The sequence below is a fragment of the Scyliorhinus torazame genome, unplaced genomic scaffold (assembly GCF_047496885.1).
Source record: "Scyliorhinus torazame isolate Kashiwa2021f unplaced genomic scaffold, sScyTor2.1 scaffold_985, whole genome shotgun sequence".
NCBI classification, from domain to species: domain Eukaryota; kingdom Metazoa; phylum Chordata; class Chondrichthyes; order Carcharhiniformes; family Scyliorhinidae; genus Scyliorhinus; species Scyliorhinus torazame.
The window spans coordinates 48,799-67,597 of NW_027308712.1; the positions used below are offsets into that span (position 1 = coordinate 48,799).

The following is an 18,799-nucleotide window of genomic DNA, read 5'->3' on the forward strand; positions in this document are numbered from 1 at the left end:
CCAGAACCTGGAATGTAGGAACCCTCATGGATAATGAGAAAAACAATCGACTGGGATGGAGAACTATCCCTGTTGCCGTGAACTCAGGCACTTCAACATTGGCGCCGCTGCCCTGTGAGAGACCCAGAGAGCAGGCGAGAGGCAGAGGTGATGGTGGTAGTTACACCTTCTTCTGGAGAGGAAGACCTGAGGGTCAGCCCAAGACGCATGGAATTGGATTCGCCATCAAGAACAAACTCGTCAACCAACTCTCAGAGCTCCGTGTCGGCATCACCGAGCACCTCATAAACCTCCGCCCACAACTTGCCAAGAATCATCAGGCAATGGTCGTGAGTGACAATGTCTCAACCCTTGATGCCAGTGAAGAATCCAATGAAGGCATCTACTCCAACCTGGACACAGTGCTCTCCAACATTCCGAACGTGAATAGGACCATCCTCCTTGGGGGCTTCAACTCCCAGCTCTGGAAAGGACCATTGGAACGGAAGGAGTTGGGAATTGCAACTCCAACAAGGTTCTGCTGTTGGCCAAATGCACAGAGCACCAGCTGGTCATCACCAGCACACGTTTCCACCTAAAAGACAAGCTCCAGACTTGCTGGGGACATCGGTGATCTGAGAGCTGGTACATGTTTGGCTCAATCATCGTCCCATCCTCCATGTCCATCAAACTCCCCCAGAAGCAGCCGAAGGGGATAAAACAACTCAGAAAAAAAGATAAAAGTTGAGCTGCTTCAAGAGGCAAGCATGTTAGTGAACCTCTAACAATGTCTTCCCCATAATCTCCAAAGTGTCCATTCTAGTGGAAAGAGCTGAATGAAGAAACCATCGGCTACAAGACCAGGAAACACCAAGGCTGGTTTGGCGAGAACGACCACACCATCCAAGGCCTCTGCGACAAGAAGAAGGAAGCTCTCTGTGCCTGGCAAAACGACATCATCAGCAAGGCAAAGAGGAGAACTTATCAATCAGCCATGGCGGAGGGACAAAGAAGGACCAGGGAAATCAAGACCTAATGGTGGACTGAAAAGTGAAGGAGCTGAAACTCCTGCTGACAAGCACGACACCTGTGGCTTTTCCAGTGCCAGCAATGCAGACCCTAGGCCTCACGCTGCGCAGTAAGTACAGAACCATCTTTTTTTAAATAAAATAATTTTAATTAAAATTTTCACAAAATATCAACAACAAAATACAGAAAGAAAAGAACAAACCCCCCACCCCCCCATATACATAATAATAAATTAACAACCTTCATCGACACAAAAGCAAATATACACGGCCACTCAAGAAAAACGAACAAACCCCCCCCCCCCCGAGCTCCCTCCCCACGAGCCCCCCCAAGCCCCCCCTCGGAGCCCCCCCAAGCCCACCCCCCCCCGGGTTGCTGCTGCTGCTGACCAACTTCTAACGTTCTGCCAGGAAATCTAGGAACGGTTGCCACCCCCTGAAGAACCCTTGCACCGATCCCCTTAAGGCAAATTTCACCCTCTCCAATTTAATGAACCCCGCCATATCGCTGATCCAGGATTCCACGCTTGGGGGCCTCACATCCTTCCACTGAAGAAGAATCCTTCGCCGGGCTACCAGGGACGCAAAGGCCAGAATTCCGGCCTCTTTCGCCTCCCGCACTCCCGGCTCCTCTGCCACCCCAAATATTGCGAGCCCCCAGCCCGGCTTGACCCTGGAACCTACCACCCTCGACACCGTCCTCGCTACACCCTTCCAAAAGTCCTCCAGCGCTGGGCGCACCCAGAACATGTGGGTGTGGTTTGCTGGGCTCCCTGAGCACCTAACACATCTGTCCCCACCCCCAAAAAAACGGCTCATCCTTGTCCCCGTCATGTGTGCCCTGTGCAGCACCTTAAACTGTATGAGGCTGAGCCTCGCGCAAGAGGAGGAAGAGTTCACTCTCCCCAGGGCATCCGCCCACGTCCCCTCATCAATCTCCTCACCCAACTCCTAGAACATAGAACATAGAACATTACAGCGCAGTACAGGCCCTTCGGTCCTCGATGTTGCGCCGACCTGTGAAACCACTCTAAAGCACATCTACACTATTCCCTTATCGTCCATATGTCTATCCAATGACCATTTGAATGCCCTTAGTGTTGGCGAGTCCACTACTGTTGCAGGCAGGGCATTCCACACCCATACTACTCTCTGAGTAAAGAACCTACCACTGACATCTGTCCTATGTCTATCTCCCCTCAATTTAAAGCTATGTCTGGGGGGCCCTGCATAGGCTTAACTTTACAAGGCTGGTGGAGCAAATGGAGGAGGAGTTCAAGAGGTGGGACGCGTTGCCGCTGTCCTTGATGGGTAGGGTGCAGTCAATCAAAATTACGGTGCTCCCAAGGTTTTTGTTCCTGTTCCAGTGCATCCCCGTGTTTATCCCGAAGGCTTTTTTCAGGCGGGTTAACAGGAGTATAATGGGGTTTGTGTGGGCGCGAGGGACTCCGAGGGTGAGAAGGGTGTTCCTGGAGCGGAGTAGAGATAGGGGGGGGGACTGGCGCTGCCCAACCTCTGTGGATACTACTGGGCCGCCAATGCAACGATGGTGCGCAAGTGGGTGATGGAGGGGGAGGGGGCTGCATGGAAGAGGCTGGAGACGGCGTCCTGTGTGGGTACGAGTCTGGGGGCGCTGGCAACGGCACCGCTGCCGCTCCCTCCAAGGAGGTATACCACGAGCCCGGTGGTGGTGGCGGCCCTCAAAATGTGGGGGCAGTGGAGGCGGCATAGGGGGGAAGTTAGGGCCTCGGCGTGGACCCCATTGCGGGGGAACCACCGGTTCGCCCCAGGAAGAACAGGTGGAGGGTTTTCGGGGTGGCACAGGGCAGGGATACGAAAGTCGGGGGACCTGTTTGTGGACGGGAAGTTCGCGAGCTTGGTTGAGCTGGAGGAGAAGTACGGGCTCCCCCCCCGGGGAACACCTTCAGGTACTTACAGGTAAGGGCGTTTGCCAGACGGCAGGTGGTGGAATTCCCGTGGCTACTGCCATACACAGTACAGGACAGGGTGCTCTCGGGGGGGTGGGTGGGAGTGGGGAAGATCTCGGAAACTTACCAGGTGATGCAGGAGGAGGAGGAGGCCTCGGTGGTGGAGTTGAAAGGTAAGTGGGAGGAGGAGTTGGGGGAGGAGATTGAAGAGGGGATGTGGGCAGATCCCCTAGGGAGGGTGAACTCTTCCTCTTCATGCACGAGGCTCAGCCTCATACAGTTTAAGGTGCTGCACAGGGCACACATGACCGGGACAAGGATGAGCAGGTTCTTTGGGGGTGAGGACAGCAGCAACCCGGGGGGGGGGGGGGGGGGGGAAATCGGACGGACTCTCAGGGATGTTATTGTACATGTATAGGTAATTGGTATATGTAATTGTATATTGGACTGTTGGACTGTAATTTTGGAGAGTATTTATTTTGGACAAGGCAGTTGCCATTTAGTTTTGTTTATCTTTTGTTTTTGTTTATATATATTATTTATTTATTTGTTTAAAACTGGCACGATGCTGCATTCGTTAATGGGATCGGAGGCCCTGACGGGTCCGCTGGAGGTGGAGGGAGCCTATCGAATTATGGCGCGAAGACCGAGGGCTGGAGAAACTCCTCGAGCAATAGTTGTGAGATTTCTCCGATATAAGGACAGATGGTCCTCAGATGGGCCAAGAAAACTCGGAACAGTAGGTGGGAGAATGCGGTGATCCGCGTGTATCAAGATTGGAGTGCAGAGGTGGCGAGAAGGAGGGCAAGCTTTAATCGGGCCAAGGCGGTGTTGCATAAAAGGAAGGTCAAATTCGGAATGTTGCAACCGGCAAGACTGTGGGTCACACATCTAGGGAAACACCACTATTTCGAAACGGCAGACGAAGCGTGGACATTTATTGTGGAGGAGAAGCTGGAGTGAGCGGGCCAGAAAAAGAACGTTTGGGACAAAAGTGGGGGGGTGAATTTGTGGGATGAAGGGGGGAAAAGGGGGAAGAGAGGACTTCCCAAGTTGTTAAACCTGCGACCCTGTAACTTCTCTCTCTTCCCCATGTCGTGGGGGAGGGGGTGAGGGAGGATGAGGAGCTGTGGGCGCCGGCCATTGGGGGTGGGGCCAAAAGGGGAAGCGCGGGCTTTGTTCCCACGCTATGGTAATCATGGCGGGAACAGGGAAGCAGGAAGGAGGGGGCCTCGCACAGTGTGAGCCGAGGTCATGGAGGGAAGCCGAGGTCGGCCAGAGTTTGCTGACTTCTGGGAGCAACATGGGGGGTGCAATTATGCTAGCTTGGGATCTAGCGGGGGGGAGGTGGTTAACTGGGTTGCTGCTGCTGGGGAGAAGGGGGAGCTGGTATGGGAGGGGGGGGTCGGGGCGGGGGGGCGCCGCCTGGGGGGGATACAGCTACGTGGGAACCGGGTGAGGAGCTGGATTGAAAAAGGAAATGGCTAGTCGTCAAGGGGGGGGGGGGGGGGGTAAAGAGCCCCCCAACCCGGTTGATCACGTGGAATGTGAGAGGGCTGAACGGGCCGATTAAGAGGGCACGGGTACTCACACACCTAAAGAAACTTAAGGCAGATGTGGTTATGCTTCAGGAGACGCATCTGAAGCTGACAGACCAGGTTAGACTACGCAAAGGATGGGTGGGGCAGGTGTTTCATTCGGGGCTGGATGCAAAAAACAAGGGGGTGGCTATATTAGTGGGGAAGCGGGTAATGTTTGAGGCAAAGACTATAGTGGCAGATAGTGGGGGCAGATACGTGATGGTGAGTGGCAAACTACAAGGGGAGGCGGTGGTATTGGTGAACGTGTATGCCCCGAACCGGGATGATGCCAACTTTATGAGGCGTATGTTAGGACGTATCCCGGACCTAGAGGCGGGAAAGTTGGTAATGGGTGGAGACTTTAATACGGTGCTGGACCCAGGGCTGGACAGATCGAGGTCCAGGACCGGAAGGAGGCCGGCTGCAGCTAGGGTGCTTAAGGATTTTATGGTGCAGATGGGAGGAGTAGATCCCTGGAGATTTAGTAGACCTAGGAGTAAGGAGTTCTCGTTTTTCTCCTATGTACATAAAGTATTTTCACGAATAGATTTTTTTGTTTTGGGAAGGGCACTGATCCCAAAGGTGACGGGGACGGAGTAAACTGTATGAGGCTGAGCCTCGCGCAAGAGGAGGAAGAGTTCACTCTCCCCAGGGCATCCGCCCACGTCCCCTCGTTAATCTCCTCACCCAACTCCTAGAACATAGAACATAGAACATTACAGCGCAGTACAGGCCCTTCGGTCCTCGATGTTGCGCCGACCTGTGAAACCACTCTAAAGCCCATCTACACTATTCCCTTATCGTCCATATGTCTATCCAATGACCATTTGAATACCCTTAGTGTTGGCGAGTCCACTACTGTTGCAGGCAGGGCATTCCACGCCCTTACTACTCTCTGAGTAAAGAACCTACCACTGACATCTGTCCTATGTCTATCTCCCCTCAATTTAAAGCTATGTCTGGGGGGCCCTGCATAGGCTTAACTTTACAAGGCTGGTGGAGCAAATGGAGGAGGAGTTCAAGAGGTGGGACGCGTTGCCGCTGTCCTTGGCGGGTAGGGTGCAGTCAATCAAAATTACGGTGCTCCCAAGGTTTTTGTTCCTGTTCCAGTGCATCCCCGTGTTTATCCCGAAGGCTTTTTTCAGGCGGGTTAACAGGAGTATAATGGGGTTTGTGTGGGCGCGAGGGACTCCGAGGGTGAGAAGGGTGTTCCTGGAGCGGAGTAGAGATAGGGGGGGGGACTGGCGCTGCCCAACCTCTGTGGATACTACTGGGCCGCCAATGCAACGATGGTGCGCAAGTGGGTGATGGAGGGGGAGGGGGCTGCATGGAAGAGGCTGGAGACGGCGTCCTGTGTGGGTACGAGTCTGGGGGCGCTGGCAACGGCACCGCTGCCGCTCCCTCCAAGGAGGTATACCACGAGCCCGGCAGTGGTGGCGGCCCTCAAAATGTGGGGGCAGTGGAGGTGGCATAGGGGGGAAGTTAGGGCCTCGGCGTGGACCCCATTACGGGGGAACCACCGGTTCACCCCAGGAAGAACAGGTGGAGGGTTTTCGGGGTGGCACAGGGCAGGGATACGAAAGTCGGGGGACCTGTTTGTGGACGGGAAGTTCGCGAGCTTGGGTGAGCTGGAGGAGAAGCACGGGCTCCCCCCCGGGGAACACCTTCAGGTACTTACAGGTAAGGGCGTTTGCCAGACGGCAGGTGGTGGAATTCCCACGGCTACTGCCACACACAGTACAGGACAGGGTGCTCTCGGGGGGGTGGGTGGGAGTGGGGAAGATCTCGGAAACTTACCAGGTGATGCAGGAGGAGGAGGAGGCCTCGGTGGTGGAGTTGAAAGGTAAGTGGGAGGAGGAGTTGGGGGAGGAGATTGAAGAGGGGATGTGGGCAGATCCCCTAGGGAGGGTGAACTCTTCCTCTTCATGCGCGAGGCTCAGCCTCATACAGTTTAAGGTACTGCACAGGGCACACATGACCGGGACAAGGATGAGCAGGTTCTTTGGGGGTGAGGACAGCAGCAACCCGGGGGGGGGGGGGGGGGGGGGGGGGGGGGGGGGGGGTAGGGGGGAGGAATCGGACGGACTCTCAGGGATGTTATTGTACATGTATAGGTAATTGGTATATGTAATTGTATATTGGACTGTTGGACTGTAATTTTGGAGAGTATTTATTTTGGACAAGGCAGTTGCCATTTAGTTTTGTTTTTCTTTTCTTTTTGTTTATATATATTATTTATTTATTTGTTTAAAACTGGCACGATTCTGCATTCTTTAATGGGATCGGAGGCCCTGACGGGTCCGCTGGAGGTGGAGGGAGCCTATCGAATTATAGCGCGAAGACCGAGGGCTGGAGAAACTCCTTGAGCAATAGTTGTGAGATTTCTCCGATATAAGGACAGATGGTCCTCAGATGGGCCAAGAAAACCCGGAACAGTAGGTGGGAAAATGCGGTGATTCGCGTGTATCAAGATTGGAGTGCGGAGGTGGCGAGAAGGAGGACAAGTTTTAATCGGGCCAAGGCGGTGTTGCATAAAAGGAAGGTCAAATTCGGAATGTTGCAGCCGGCAAGACTGTGGGTCACACACCGAGGGAAACACCACTACTTCGAAACGGCAGACGAAGCGTGGACATTTATTGTCGAGGAGAAGCTGGAGTGAGCGGGCCAGAAGAAAAAGAACGTTTGGGACAAAGGTGGGGGGGGGTAAATTTGTGGGATGAAGGAGGGAAAAGGGGGAAGAGAAGACTTCCCAGATTGTTAAACCTGCGACCCTGTAACTTCTCTCTCTTCCCCATGTCGTGGGGGAGGGGGTGAGGGAGGATGAGGAGCTGTGGGCGCCGGCCATTGGGGGTGGGGCCAAAAGGGGAAGCGCGGGCTTTGTTCCCACGCTATGGTAATCATGGCGGGAACAGGGAAGCAGGAAGGAGGGGGCCTCGCACAGTGTGAGCCGAGGTCATGGAGGGAAGCCGAGGTCGGCCAGAGTTTGCTGACTTCTGGGAGCAACATGGAGGGTGCAATTACGCTAGCTTGGGATCTAGCGGGGGGGGGGGGTGGTTAACTGGGTTGCTGCTGCTGGGGAGAAGGGGGAGCTGGTATGGGAGGGGGGGGTCGGGGCGGGGGGGCGCCGCCTGGGGGGGATACAGCTACGTGGGAACCGGGTAGCCATCTCGGATCACGCTCCACATTGGGTGGACCTGGAGATAGGGGAAGAAAAACAACAGCTTCCACCCTGGAGAATGGACATGGGATTATTGGCAGATGAGGGTGTGTGTTTAAGGGTGAGGGGGTGTATTGAAAGGTACTTGGAACTCAATGATAATGGGGAGGTACAGGTGGGAGTGGTCTGGGAGGCACTGAAGGCAGTGGTTAGAGGGGAGCTGATATCTATTAGGGCACATAAAGGAAAGCAGGAGGGTAGGGAAAGGGAGCGGTTGTTGAAAGAACTGCTGAGGGTGGACAGACAATACGCGGAGGCACCAGAGGAGGGACTATACAGGGAAAGGCAAAGGCTACATATAGTGTTTGACTTGTTGACTACGGGTAAGGCAGAGGCACAATGGAGGAAGGCACAGGGTGTACAGTACGAATATGGGGACAAGGCGAGTAGGTTGTTGGCCCACCAACTGAGGAAAAGGGGAGCAGCGAGGGAGATAGGGGGGGTGAGAGATGAGGAGGGGGAGATGGAGCGGGGAGCGGAGAGAGTAAATGGAGTGTTCAAGGCATTTTATGAAAGATTATATGAAGCGCAGCCCCTGGACGGGAAGGAGAGAATGATGTGCTTTCTGGATCAGCTGGAATTTCCTAAGGTGGAGGAACAGGAGAGAGTGGGGCTGGGAGCACAGATTGAGACGGAGGAAGTAGTGAAAGGGATTGGAAGCATGCAGGCGGAGAAGGCCCCGGGACCAGACGGATTCCCAGTTGAATTCTATAAGAAATATTTGGACTTGCTGGCCCCGCTACTGATGAGAACCTTTAATGAGGCGAGGGAAAGGGGGCAGCTGCCCCCGACTATGTCAGAGGTAACGATATCGCTCCTCCTAAAGAAGGAAAAAGACCCGCTGCAATGCGGGTCATACAGGCCCATTTCCCTCCTGAATGTGGATGCTAAGATCCTGGCCAAGGTAATGGCAATGAGGATAGAGGATTGTGTCCCGGGGGTGGTCCATGAGGACCAAACTGGGTTTGTGAAGGGGAGACAGCTGAATACAAATATACGGAGGCTGCTAGGGGTAATGATGATGCCCCCACCAGAGGGGGAAGCGGAGATAGTGGTGGTGATGGATGCCGAGAAAGCATTTGATAGAGTGGACTGGGATTATTTGTGGGAGGTGTTGAGGAGATTTGGCTTTGGGGACGGGTATATCAGGTGGGTACAGTTGCTGTATAGGGCCCCGATGGCGAGCGTGGTCACGAATGGACGGGGGTCTGACTATTTTCAGCTCCATAGAGGGATGAGGCAGGGATGTCCTCTGTCCCCGTTATTGTTTGCACTGGCGATTTGAACCCCTGGCCATGGCACTGAGGGGTTCCAGGAATTGGAGGGGAGTACTTAGGGGGGGAGAAGAACACCGGGTATCTCTATATGCGGACGATTTGTTGCTATATGTGGCGGACCCGGTGGAGGGGATGCCAGAAATAATACGGATACTTGGGGAGTTTGGGGATTTTTCAGGGTATAAACTGAACATGGGGAAAAGTGAGTTATTTGTGGTGCACCCAGGGGAGCAGAGCAGAGAGATAGAAGATTTACCGTTGAGGAAGGTAACAAGGGACTTCCGGTACCTGGGGATCCAGATAGCCAAGAATTGGGGTACATTACATAGGCTTAATTTAACACGGTTGGTGGAACAGATGGAGGAGGATTTCAAGAGATGGGACATGGTGTCCTTGTCATTGGCAGGTAGGGTGCAGACGGTTAAAATGGTGGTCCTCCCGAGATTCCTTTTTGTGTTCCAGTGCCTCCCGGTGGTGATCACGAAGGCTTTTTTCAAAAGAATTGAGAAGAGCATTGTGAGTTTTGTGTGGGCTGGGAAGACCCCGAGAGTGAGGTGGGGATTCTTGCAGCGTAGTAGGGACAGGGGGGGGCTGGCACTACCGAACCTAAGTGAGTACTACTGGGCCGCCAATGTTTCAATGGTGTGTAAGTGGATGGGAGAAGGGGAGGGAGCGGCGTGGAAGAGAATGGAGAGGGCGTCCTGCAAGGGGACTAGCCTGCAAGCAATGGTGACGGCGCCGTTGCCGTTCTCACCAAAGAAATACACCACAAGCCCGGTGGTGGTGGCTACATTGAGAATTTGGGGGCAGTGGAGACGGCATAGGGGAGGGACGGGAGCTTCGGTGCGGTCCCCGATAAGAAACAATCATAGGTTCGTTCCGGGGAGAATGGATGGGGGATTTGGAGCATGGCAAAGAGCTGGGGTAGTACAACTGAGAGATCTATTTGTAAATGGGACGTTTGCGAGTTTGGGAGCGCTGACGAAGAAATATGGGTTGCCCCAAAGAAATGCATTTCGGTACATGCAATTGAGGGCTTTTATGAGGCAACAGGTGAGGGAATTCCCACAGCTCCCGACGCAGGAAGTGCAGGATAGAGTGATCTCAGAGGCATGGGTGGGGGACGGTAAGGTAGCGGACATATACAGGGAGATGAGCGGCGAGGGGGAGATCATGGTAGATGAGCTGAAAGGGAAATGGGAAGAAGAACTGGGGGAGGAGATTGAGGAGGGGCTGTGGGCTGATGCCCTACGTAGGGTAAACTCATCGTCCTCGTGTGCCAGGCTAAGCCTGATACAATTTAAGGTGTTACACAGGGCGCATATGACTGGAGCACGGCTTAGTAAATTTTTTGGGGTAGAGGATAGGTGTGCGAGATGCTCGAGAGGCCCAGCGAATCACACCCACATGTTCTGGTCATGCCCGGTACTACAGGGGTTCTGGGTGGGGGTGGCAAAGGTGCTTTCGAAGGTGGTGGGGGTCCAGGTCAAACCAAGCTGGGGGTTGGCTATATTTGGGGTTGCAGAAGAGCTGGGAGTGCAGGAGGCGAGAGAGGCTGACGTGTTGGCCTTTGCGTCCCTTGTTGCCCGGCGCAGGATATTGTTAATGTGGAAGGAAGCTAAGCCCCTGGGGGTGGAGACCTGGATAAACGATATGGCAGGGTTCATAAAGTTAGAACGGATTAAGTTTGTGTTAAGGGGTTCGGCTCAGGGGTTCACCAGGCGGTGGCAACCGTTCGTCGACTCCCTCACAGAAAGATAGAGGGAATGGAAAAGAAGTAGATAACAGCAGCAACCCGGGGGGGGGGGGGGGAGGAATCGGACGGACTCTCAGGGATGTTATTGTACATGTATAGGTATTTGGTATATGTAATTGTATATTGGACTGTTGGACTGTAATTTTGGAGAGTATTTATTTTGGACAAGGCAGTTGCCATTTAGTTTTGTTTTTCTTTTGTTTTTGTTTATATATATTATTTATTTATTTGTTTAAAACTGGCCACGGCTATTTATATTGCTTTATTGATGTGTAAAAGAAACACTACATATTGTTATGTTTGGCCAAAAAACTCGAATAAAATATATATTTTTTTAAATCTCCAAAGCTTTGACATTCTTCCGAAAATGCGATGCCCAAAATTAGACACGGTCCTCCAGCTGTGGCCTAGTCAGTGAGTTATGCCGAAGGGTGCCTATGCAAGTCGTCACACTCCAGCTGCCTACGCTAAACCAATTTCCCAGTGCCTCTTTAGAATCTGTTTCAAATACTTATCCATTTCCCTTTTGATGTCATGCCATGGCTGAATGGTAGTTCTCTGTCTCCGAGGCAGAACGCCACGTGATCTGTACACTGTTCCAATTTGCATTGTATTTGCAAACGCGTGGACTGTGCAAGAGCAGATAACCCATCGACAGCAGGTGATAGCAAGTTTGATCCCTGCAAGGTTTAACTTCTGCAAATCTCTATTCACTGTTGTCTGCACCCCACCCCCAACATTTGCCCCCCCCTCCCCCTATGCAGTCACAGGAGAAGCAGCAAAAAAGTGAAAAGGAAAAGAATGGCCTGAAGAAAGGATTCCCGTTTTGACAGTGTCCTTGAAAACCAGTAAATACCAAAGTGCTTTACAGCCAGTGAAGGACATTTCAAAGTGCAGCTACTATAGGAAGTCCAATTTGTACATAGCAAGATCACACAAACAGCAATGAGGTAAATGACCAGTTCATTTGTTTTACTGATGTATATTTTATAAAATAAATTTAGAGTACCCAATTCTTTTTTCCAATTAATGGGCAGTTTCGCGAGACCAATTCACCTACCCTGCACATCTTTGGGTTGTGGGGGTGAAACCCACGCAGACACAGGGAGAATGTGCAAACTCCACACGGACAGTGACCCGGGGCCGGGATCAAACACGGGTCTTCAGCGCCGTGAGGCAGCAGTGCTAACCACTGCGCCGCCGTGCCACCCCCTGAGTTTTTCCAGCATTTTTATTTCAGATTTCCAGCATCTGCAGTTTTTGAATTTAGATTATGCTTGCATTAATACAGCTTCTTTTGCCGCCCTTTTAAAAAATCCATTCATGAGATGTGGGTGTCGCTGGCTGGGTCGATACATATCGTTCATCACTGAGGGCATTTAAGAATCAACCACATTGCTGTGCATCTATATGCCATGTAGGCCAGACTGGGTAATGATGACAGATTTCCTTCCCTAAAGGACATTAGTAAAGCAGCTGGTTTTTTTATGACAATTGGTCATTGTTAGAATTTTTTTTAAATTCCAGTTTTTATTGAATTCAAATTTCATCATCTGCCAGTGTGGCATTCCGACCCGGGTCCCCAGAATGTAACCTTGGCTCTCTGGACCCCCTAATCCAGCAACAATACCACTGCCACTGCCTGCACGTTACGATGTTGCAGAACATTTTACAGCCAATGAAGTCGTTTTGTGGCATCCTTCCTGTTCTAATGCAAGAAACAATCTCTCTGTTTCAAATGACTTGTGGTGGGGGGTGAGTTAGAGAATGAAAATGTGCTTTTATTTCTGTGCAGGGTGGCAACCAGGGTGGAGGGCGAGACTTCGGGAAGTCGCTCTCCGGTGCCACCTAGTGGACAGAGTTGGCAACCTGTTACAGGAAACTGTTTACATACAGGATTGACATGGTAAATGCAACATCTAGCCTTTGCATAGAAATAAAAGCAAGAAAAAGCGACATGGGGAATTCGAGCACAACATTTTAACAAGGACATGGTTGCCTGCAGACAAAAACATATTCCTGTACATTTCAAGCTGCAAATGATTGAAAAGACAAGGAGGAAATTGATCGAAACAGAAGCAGCCCTATCCAATCTCATTGTTTGGCTAAATTGACATTTCTTTACATTTATGTGCCAACGAAATATCTGTTGGCTGCTGCCTGTACTTCACATGACAGCGGTGCCAAGCTGAGTTATTGCCAGCAACTCTCCCTCCTCGCTTACCTTGCGGCGGTGCTCATGGTAAGAGGCTCGGTCCCATTTCTCCTGTAAGTATTTACTTCCACTGGGGAGAATGGGCTGGTAGGCGCGGTGCATGGCCCAGACTGGGGGCTCACAGCCTGGCACAGGGGGGCTGCGATGCACTGTTAGGGGGACCCGGAGCTCCCGTGTGTCTGGCGTGTTTGCGCCCGATCAGATGTCAGTTGCTATGACAAGCGAGCGAATAGCTGGGAGCAAGGTCTTTTGTTCACTGTGTGTTTGAGCAGAGAGGCTAATAAAACCTGGTGAAAACACTGCTCCTCTCTCCCAGTTTGACCTTCCCCCTCGATCGCCCCTCCACTGTGTGCAGGACACAAAAACTCCCATTCACAGCACAACAGAGGCTGCAAAGGTGAGGCAAAATCTGAGGATTCTGTAAATCCTCAGCACCAAAAGGAAGATGGGGGGGGGGCTATTGCAGCTTTATTGCCCAAAGCTCAGCCATGTCTGTGTATAATCACTGTTATTAAATGGGAAATGCAGAAGTCAATTTTACAAACAGTGAGTTCGACAACACGGCAACTAGGATGACTGAATCACAGAATTCGGCCCGTTGTGTCTATACTAGCTCCCAAGGGGGCCTCTCCTCCCCCACCTTCTCCCTCTGGCCCCACGCCTTCTTCCCTTTCAAACACTAATCAAATTTCCTCTTGAATTCTACCATTAACCCTGACTCCACCATTATCCTCAGGTAGTGCATTCCAGATCCGAGCCACACATGTGCAAAAGGGTTTTCCTCATGCCGCCATTACTCTTTTGCCAATTACCCCAAATCCTTCCCCTTCCAATCTCAACCCCTATTCCACCAATGGGAATAGTTTATTCCTATCCCCTCTGTCCAGGCCCCTCATGATGTTGAAAAGCTCCATTAATTTTGCTAAGGCAATGTCCACGGTGCTAAAAACACGGGTGGTGCCGGGGCCGAAGGTAGCGATCTTTGGAGTGTTGGAAGATCCGGGAGTTCAGGAGGCGAAAGAGGCTGACGTCTTGGACTTTGCCTCCCTGGTAGCCCGGAGATGGATCTTGTTACTGTGGAGGGACTCAAACCCCCCGAGTGTAGAGACCTGGGTTAGTGACATGGCTGGGTTTCTCAGTCTCCAGAAGATAAAGTTCGCCTTAAGAGGGCCAATGGTCGGGTTCACCCGGAGGTGGCGGCCGTTCGTCGACTTTCTCGGGGAAAATTAAAATGTCGGCAGATGCAGTATTCCAAGGGGGGGGGGGGGGGGGGGGGAGGGCCGGACTGTTGTTTTATGGTTGGGGTGTGTGAAGATTGGGCTGGGGGGGGGAAAATGTTTATTTTACCATGTTGATGTCATTGCTTATGTTACTGTAATAAACATTTTCAAATACCTTAATAAAATATTATTTAAAAAAACGGAAAGGTCCATTCAATCTCCTCTCAACCTTGTCGTCTCCAAAGAAAACTGCCCTAACTTCTCCAATCTGAAGTTCCTCACCCCTGAAAACATTCAGGTTAATCTTTCCTGCACTCTCTCCAACATCTTCCCATCCTTCCAGAAGTGTGGTGCACAGGGCTGGACACGGTACTGCAACTGAGGCTGAACCAGTGTCTTACACACTTTTAACACAACTTCCTTCCTTTTGTGCTCAAGTCTATGCCCTTACTAAGAATGGAAATTTAGTCCCAATTAATTTGTAGGATATAGCAGTAACTTGATCCAAAATGTCACACCAGTGCAAACAATCGGTTTTGAAAGTTAGTTCATTGAGGGATAAATATTTTGCCAAGACACCGGGAAGTATCACGTTCATCTTCGAAATAGTGACATGGGACCCTTTTCACCCACCTGAGAGGGCAGACGGGGTTTAACATCCCGTCCACAAGACAGTGCAGTACTCCCTCAGCACTGCAGTAAAAGGCCAGCACGGGTTCTGGGTTCAGATTTTTCGAGTGGGACTTGAACTGGCAATGTCCTGACTCAGCGGTGAGTGAAATATCTCCCTGGTGACTTTGGGCAACTGGGTTGCATTTCTGTTGTGTGTTAAATAGAAACGGAGTTGGTTATACAATGGAGGGATTTGAACACTACAAGAATAGCTCCAATCTATTTCCTGGTTACAGGTAAATTAGCAAATTCAACAACAGTCTCTTGTCCTTGATCTTAATCTGCTTAAGTCCCTTGGAGTCTTTAAGCAACCTGTGAGCCCGCATCTATTTCACACTTGATGTGTATCCACTACATGCAAATGTGGTCTAAGTGAGGGGTGGCAGAGGGATTGGAGTTGTTATGATATTGGATTAATGTTTCAAAGTGTGAATTCAACCCCATCATGGTGATTTGAGGATTTGAATTCAGTTTGAAAAGTCTGGAAATATATTTTCAAAATGCTGATGTCAGGAAAAATACCAGCTGTCAAATGGTTGTTAAAACCCAACTGGTTTACTGATATCCTTCAGGGAAGAGACTCTGCCATTCTTACCCAGGGAGGCCCAGATGTGACTCCCAAGACATCATCTGCTTTATCTGGAGATGAAAAAAAGTGTCCACAGGGACTTGATTACCAATTTTTACAGATGCACCATAGAAAGCATCCTATCGGGCTGCATCACAGCCTGGTATGGCAACTGCTCGGCCCAAGACAGGTAGAAACTACAAGGAATGGTGAACACAGCCCAGTCCATCAGGCAAACCCGCCTCCCGTCCATTGACTCGGTCTGCACCTCCCGCTGCCTGGGGAAAGCGGCCAGCATAATCAAAGACCCCTCCCACCCGGCTTACTCACTCTTCCAACTTCTTCCATCGGGCAGGAGATATAAAAGCCTGAGAACACAAACTAACAGACTCAAAAACAGCTTCTTTGATTTGATTTGATTTATTATTGTCACATGTATTAGTATACAGTGAAAAGTATTGATTCTTGCATGCTGTACAAACAATGCATACCGTACATAGGGAAGGAAGGAGAGACTGCAGAATATAATGTTACAGTTCTAGCAAGGTGTAGAGAAAAGATCAACTTAATACGAGGTAGGTTCATTCATAAGTTTGATGGCAGCAGGGAAGAAGCTGTTCTTGAGTCGGTTGGTACGTGACCTCAAACTTTGGTATATTTTTCCAGACGGAAGAAGGTGGAAAAGAGTATGTCCGGGGTGATTGGGGTCCTTAATTATGCTGGCTGCCTTTCTGAGGCAGCGGGAATTATAGATAGAGTCAATGGATGGGAGGCTGGTTTGCGTGAGGGACTGGGCTACATTCACGACCTTTTGTAGTTTCCTGCGGTCTTGGGCAGAGCAGGAACCATACCGAGCTGTGATACAACCAGAAATAATGCTTTCTATGGTGCATCTGGAGAAGTTGGTGAGAGTCGTAGGTGACATGCCAAATTGCCTTAGTTCTTCCCCGCTGTTACCAGACTCCTAAACGACCCTCTTATGGACTGAACTGATCTCTCACACACCTTCTCTTCTGAGTAGTCCTACACCCTGTATGCTTCACCTGATGCCTATGCATTTACAGTGTGTATTTATGTATGTCCTATGTTTTTTTTCATGTATGGAATGATCTGTCTGCGGACTGTACGCAGGACACGTGACAATAAAACAAATCCTAAAAGATCCTGAAAATGTTGTATGATCCCGTAACAGGGGAGATATTCTGCCCAATGTTGCTTTCATCCCGATGGCCACCTTTGTGTGTGGCTGTATCACGCTGTGTGCAGACCTTTGGTACACATACACCCTGTGTGACTACAGGCTGACATTCTGTCTGTTACCTAGTGTTCTGGACAATGGGTCTGAGGACATTCCTGGTTCGGTTGGACCGTGCCGTACCAACCTGTCCCCTATGGAAACATTAGCACGGAACACATCTTTGACCACCAGTCCATCAGGCAGTGGTGTGTGCCTAACCCTGCAGTAAAAGGAGATGGCAGATCCTGTTGGATGGCTCCCTGAGCAGACTGTCAAAGTCATTTGGCCGAATGCCTCCTCACCAGAACATTCAAACAGGCACTCAGACACAAATTGGCTGATGGTGAGAAGGGAACACCTCGTCAGATACTTCTGCATCATGAACAGTCTCCCCCCCCCCCCCCCCCCCCCACCCCACTGCCTGCTACTGAACAGTTCCATAATGCAGGACTGAGATTTACAAACTCTTCCCAGAGGCGCACACTGAGATAACCATTGACTGCTGTTGGAGGACCATGAACTCCGTGAAAGATGCTCATTGGTCTGCCCGAAGCTTGCTAGTCTTCCAAAGCAAAGAGCTGTTGATGACTGTTGCAGACAGGCACATTCCCAAGCGCAGCACAACACACATCTCTGAAACTGTATAGAAATTGCAATTTATGGAATTAACGTCTGTTACACGATGTGATATACCTTCACAAATGTTATGAATCAAATGGAAAATAAAGTGACTTCAGTTCCACATCAACCTGCTTTTCCCGTACGATCAGCAAGATTCTCAGTTGTTTCAGACCATTACAGGGATATGTTTCTAATGTGCTCCTTGACGGGGAGAGCTCAAGAAATAAGAAAGTAAGAGTAAGAAATACACGGCACTGGACGAAGGCTGAGTTGGAGATCTCTACTGCCTCCCGAAAATACACAAGGCTAACAACCCCATTTTAGGAAGGATGTGGAAGCTTTGGAAAAGGTGCAAAGGAGATTTCCCAGGATGTTACCTGGAATGGAGAGTAGGTCTTATGAGGAAAGGTTGAGGGTGTTAGGCCTTTTCTCATTAGAACGGAGAAGGATGAGGGGCGACTTAATAGAGGTTTATAAGGTGATCAGGGGAATAGATAGAGTAGACAGTCAGAGACTTTTTCCCCGGGTGGAACAAACCATTACATGGGGGCATAAATTTAAGATGAATGGTGGAAGATATAGGGGGGATATCAGAGGTAGATTCTTTACCCAGAGAGTAGTGGGGGCATGGAATGCACTGCCTGTGGAAGTAGTTGAGTCGGAAACATTAGGGACCTTCAAGCGGTTATTGGATAGGTACATGGATTACGGTAGAATGATGGGGTGTAGAATAAATTGTTCTTAATCTAGGACAAAAGTTCGGCACAACATCGTGGGCCGAAGGGCCTGTTCTGTGCTGTATTTTTCTATGTTCTATGTTTAACTAGCCACATGGATCCCAGCACAATGTTTATCGGTCAGCCAGAGATGGGCAATAATTGTCAGCGTTGCCAATGACACCCACATTCGGTGAAGTACTTTTAAAATCTGTGTCCCGTGGTCAAGGATCCACTGGATTGAGAGCGGCATGTGGAGCAGTGGATAGATCTGGGACTGTGGCGCTGAGGACCCGGGTTTGAATCCCGGCCCCGGGTTCGAATCCCGGCCCCGGGTCACTGTCCGTGTGGAATTTGAACATTGTCTACGTGGGTTTCACCCCCACAACCCAAAGATGTGCAGGTTAGGTGGATTGGCCACTTCGTTGGGAAAAAAAAATAATTGGGTAATCTAAATTTTTTTTTAAAAGGATCCACTGGATTGGATTCCTGGTCAAGAGAGGAACATTTGTCCTGCAATGCCACCTTCGATCCTACTGAACATTTACGGCTCTTGTTTTAGGGAAGCGACCACTTGCTGCTTTTACTGGCAAAAGAGATTCCACTTTGTGTGTGGTGGAGTTTGGGGCTGCAGCAATTCTTATAACTCATCGTTATTTCTGACGTTTCGTTTGAACGGGGTGTAATGCCCCACACGACAGAGTTTGTTTATAAAGGCTGCACCACATTTTACTCCACCCAGTTCTTGTCAGCACAAACAGAATAATGTTCCAGCCCAGTCTCTG

The 18,799-nt window shown here is 50.6% G+C and overlaps 1 protein-coding gene across 3 annotated transcripts in view; it reads right to left on the bottom strand.

Moving 5' to 3' along the window:
• Window positions 1-13,383, bottom strand: part of LOC140406892 (sperm axonemal maintenance protein CFAP97D1-like) — a 33,205-nt gene extending 19,822 nt beyond the window's left edge. Inside the window, exon 1 of one of the 3 annotated variants that reach the window (XM_072494762.1) lies at window positions 12,990-13,383. In XM_072494762.1, the coding sequence (XP_072350863.1) occupies window positions 12,990-13,082 (93 nt within the window). In that variant the 5' untranslated portion in view covers window positions 13,083-13,383. The remainder of the gene's footprint in view (window positions 1-12,989) is intronic. The other 2 variants (XM_072494760.1, XM_072494761.1) reach the window with 2 other exon arrangements.
• Between the last annotated feature and the right edge of the window lie 5,416 nt (window positions 13,384-18,799).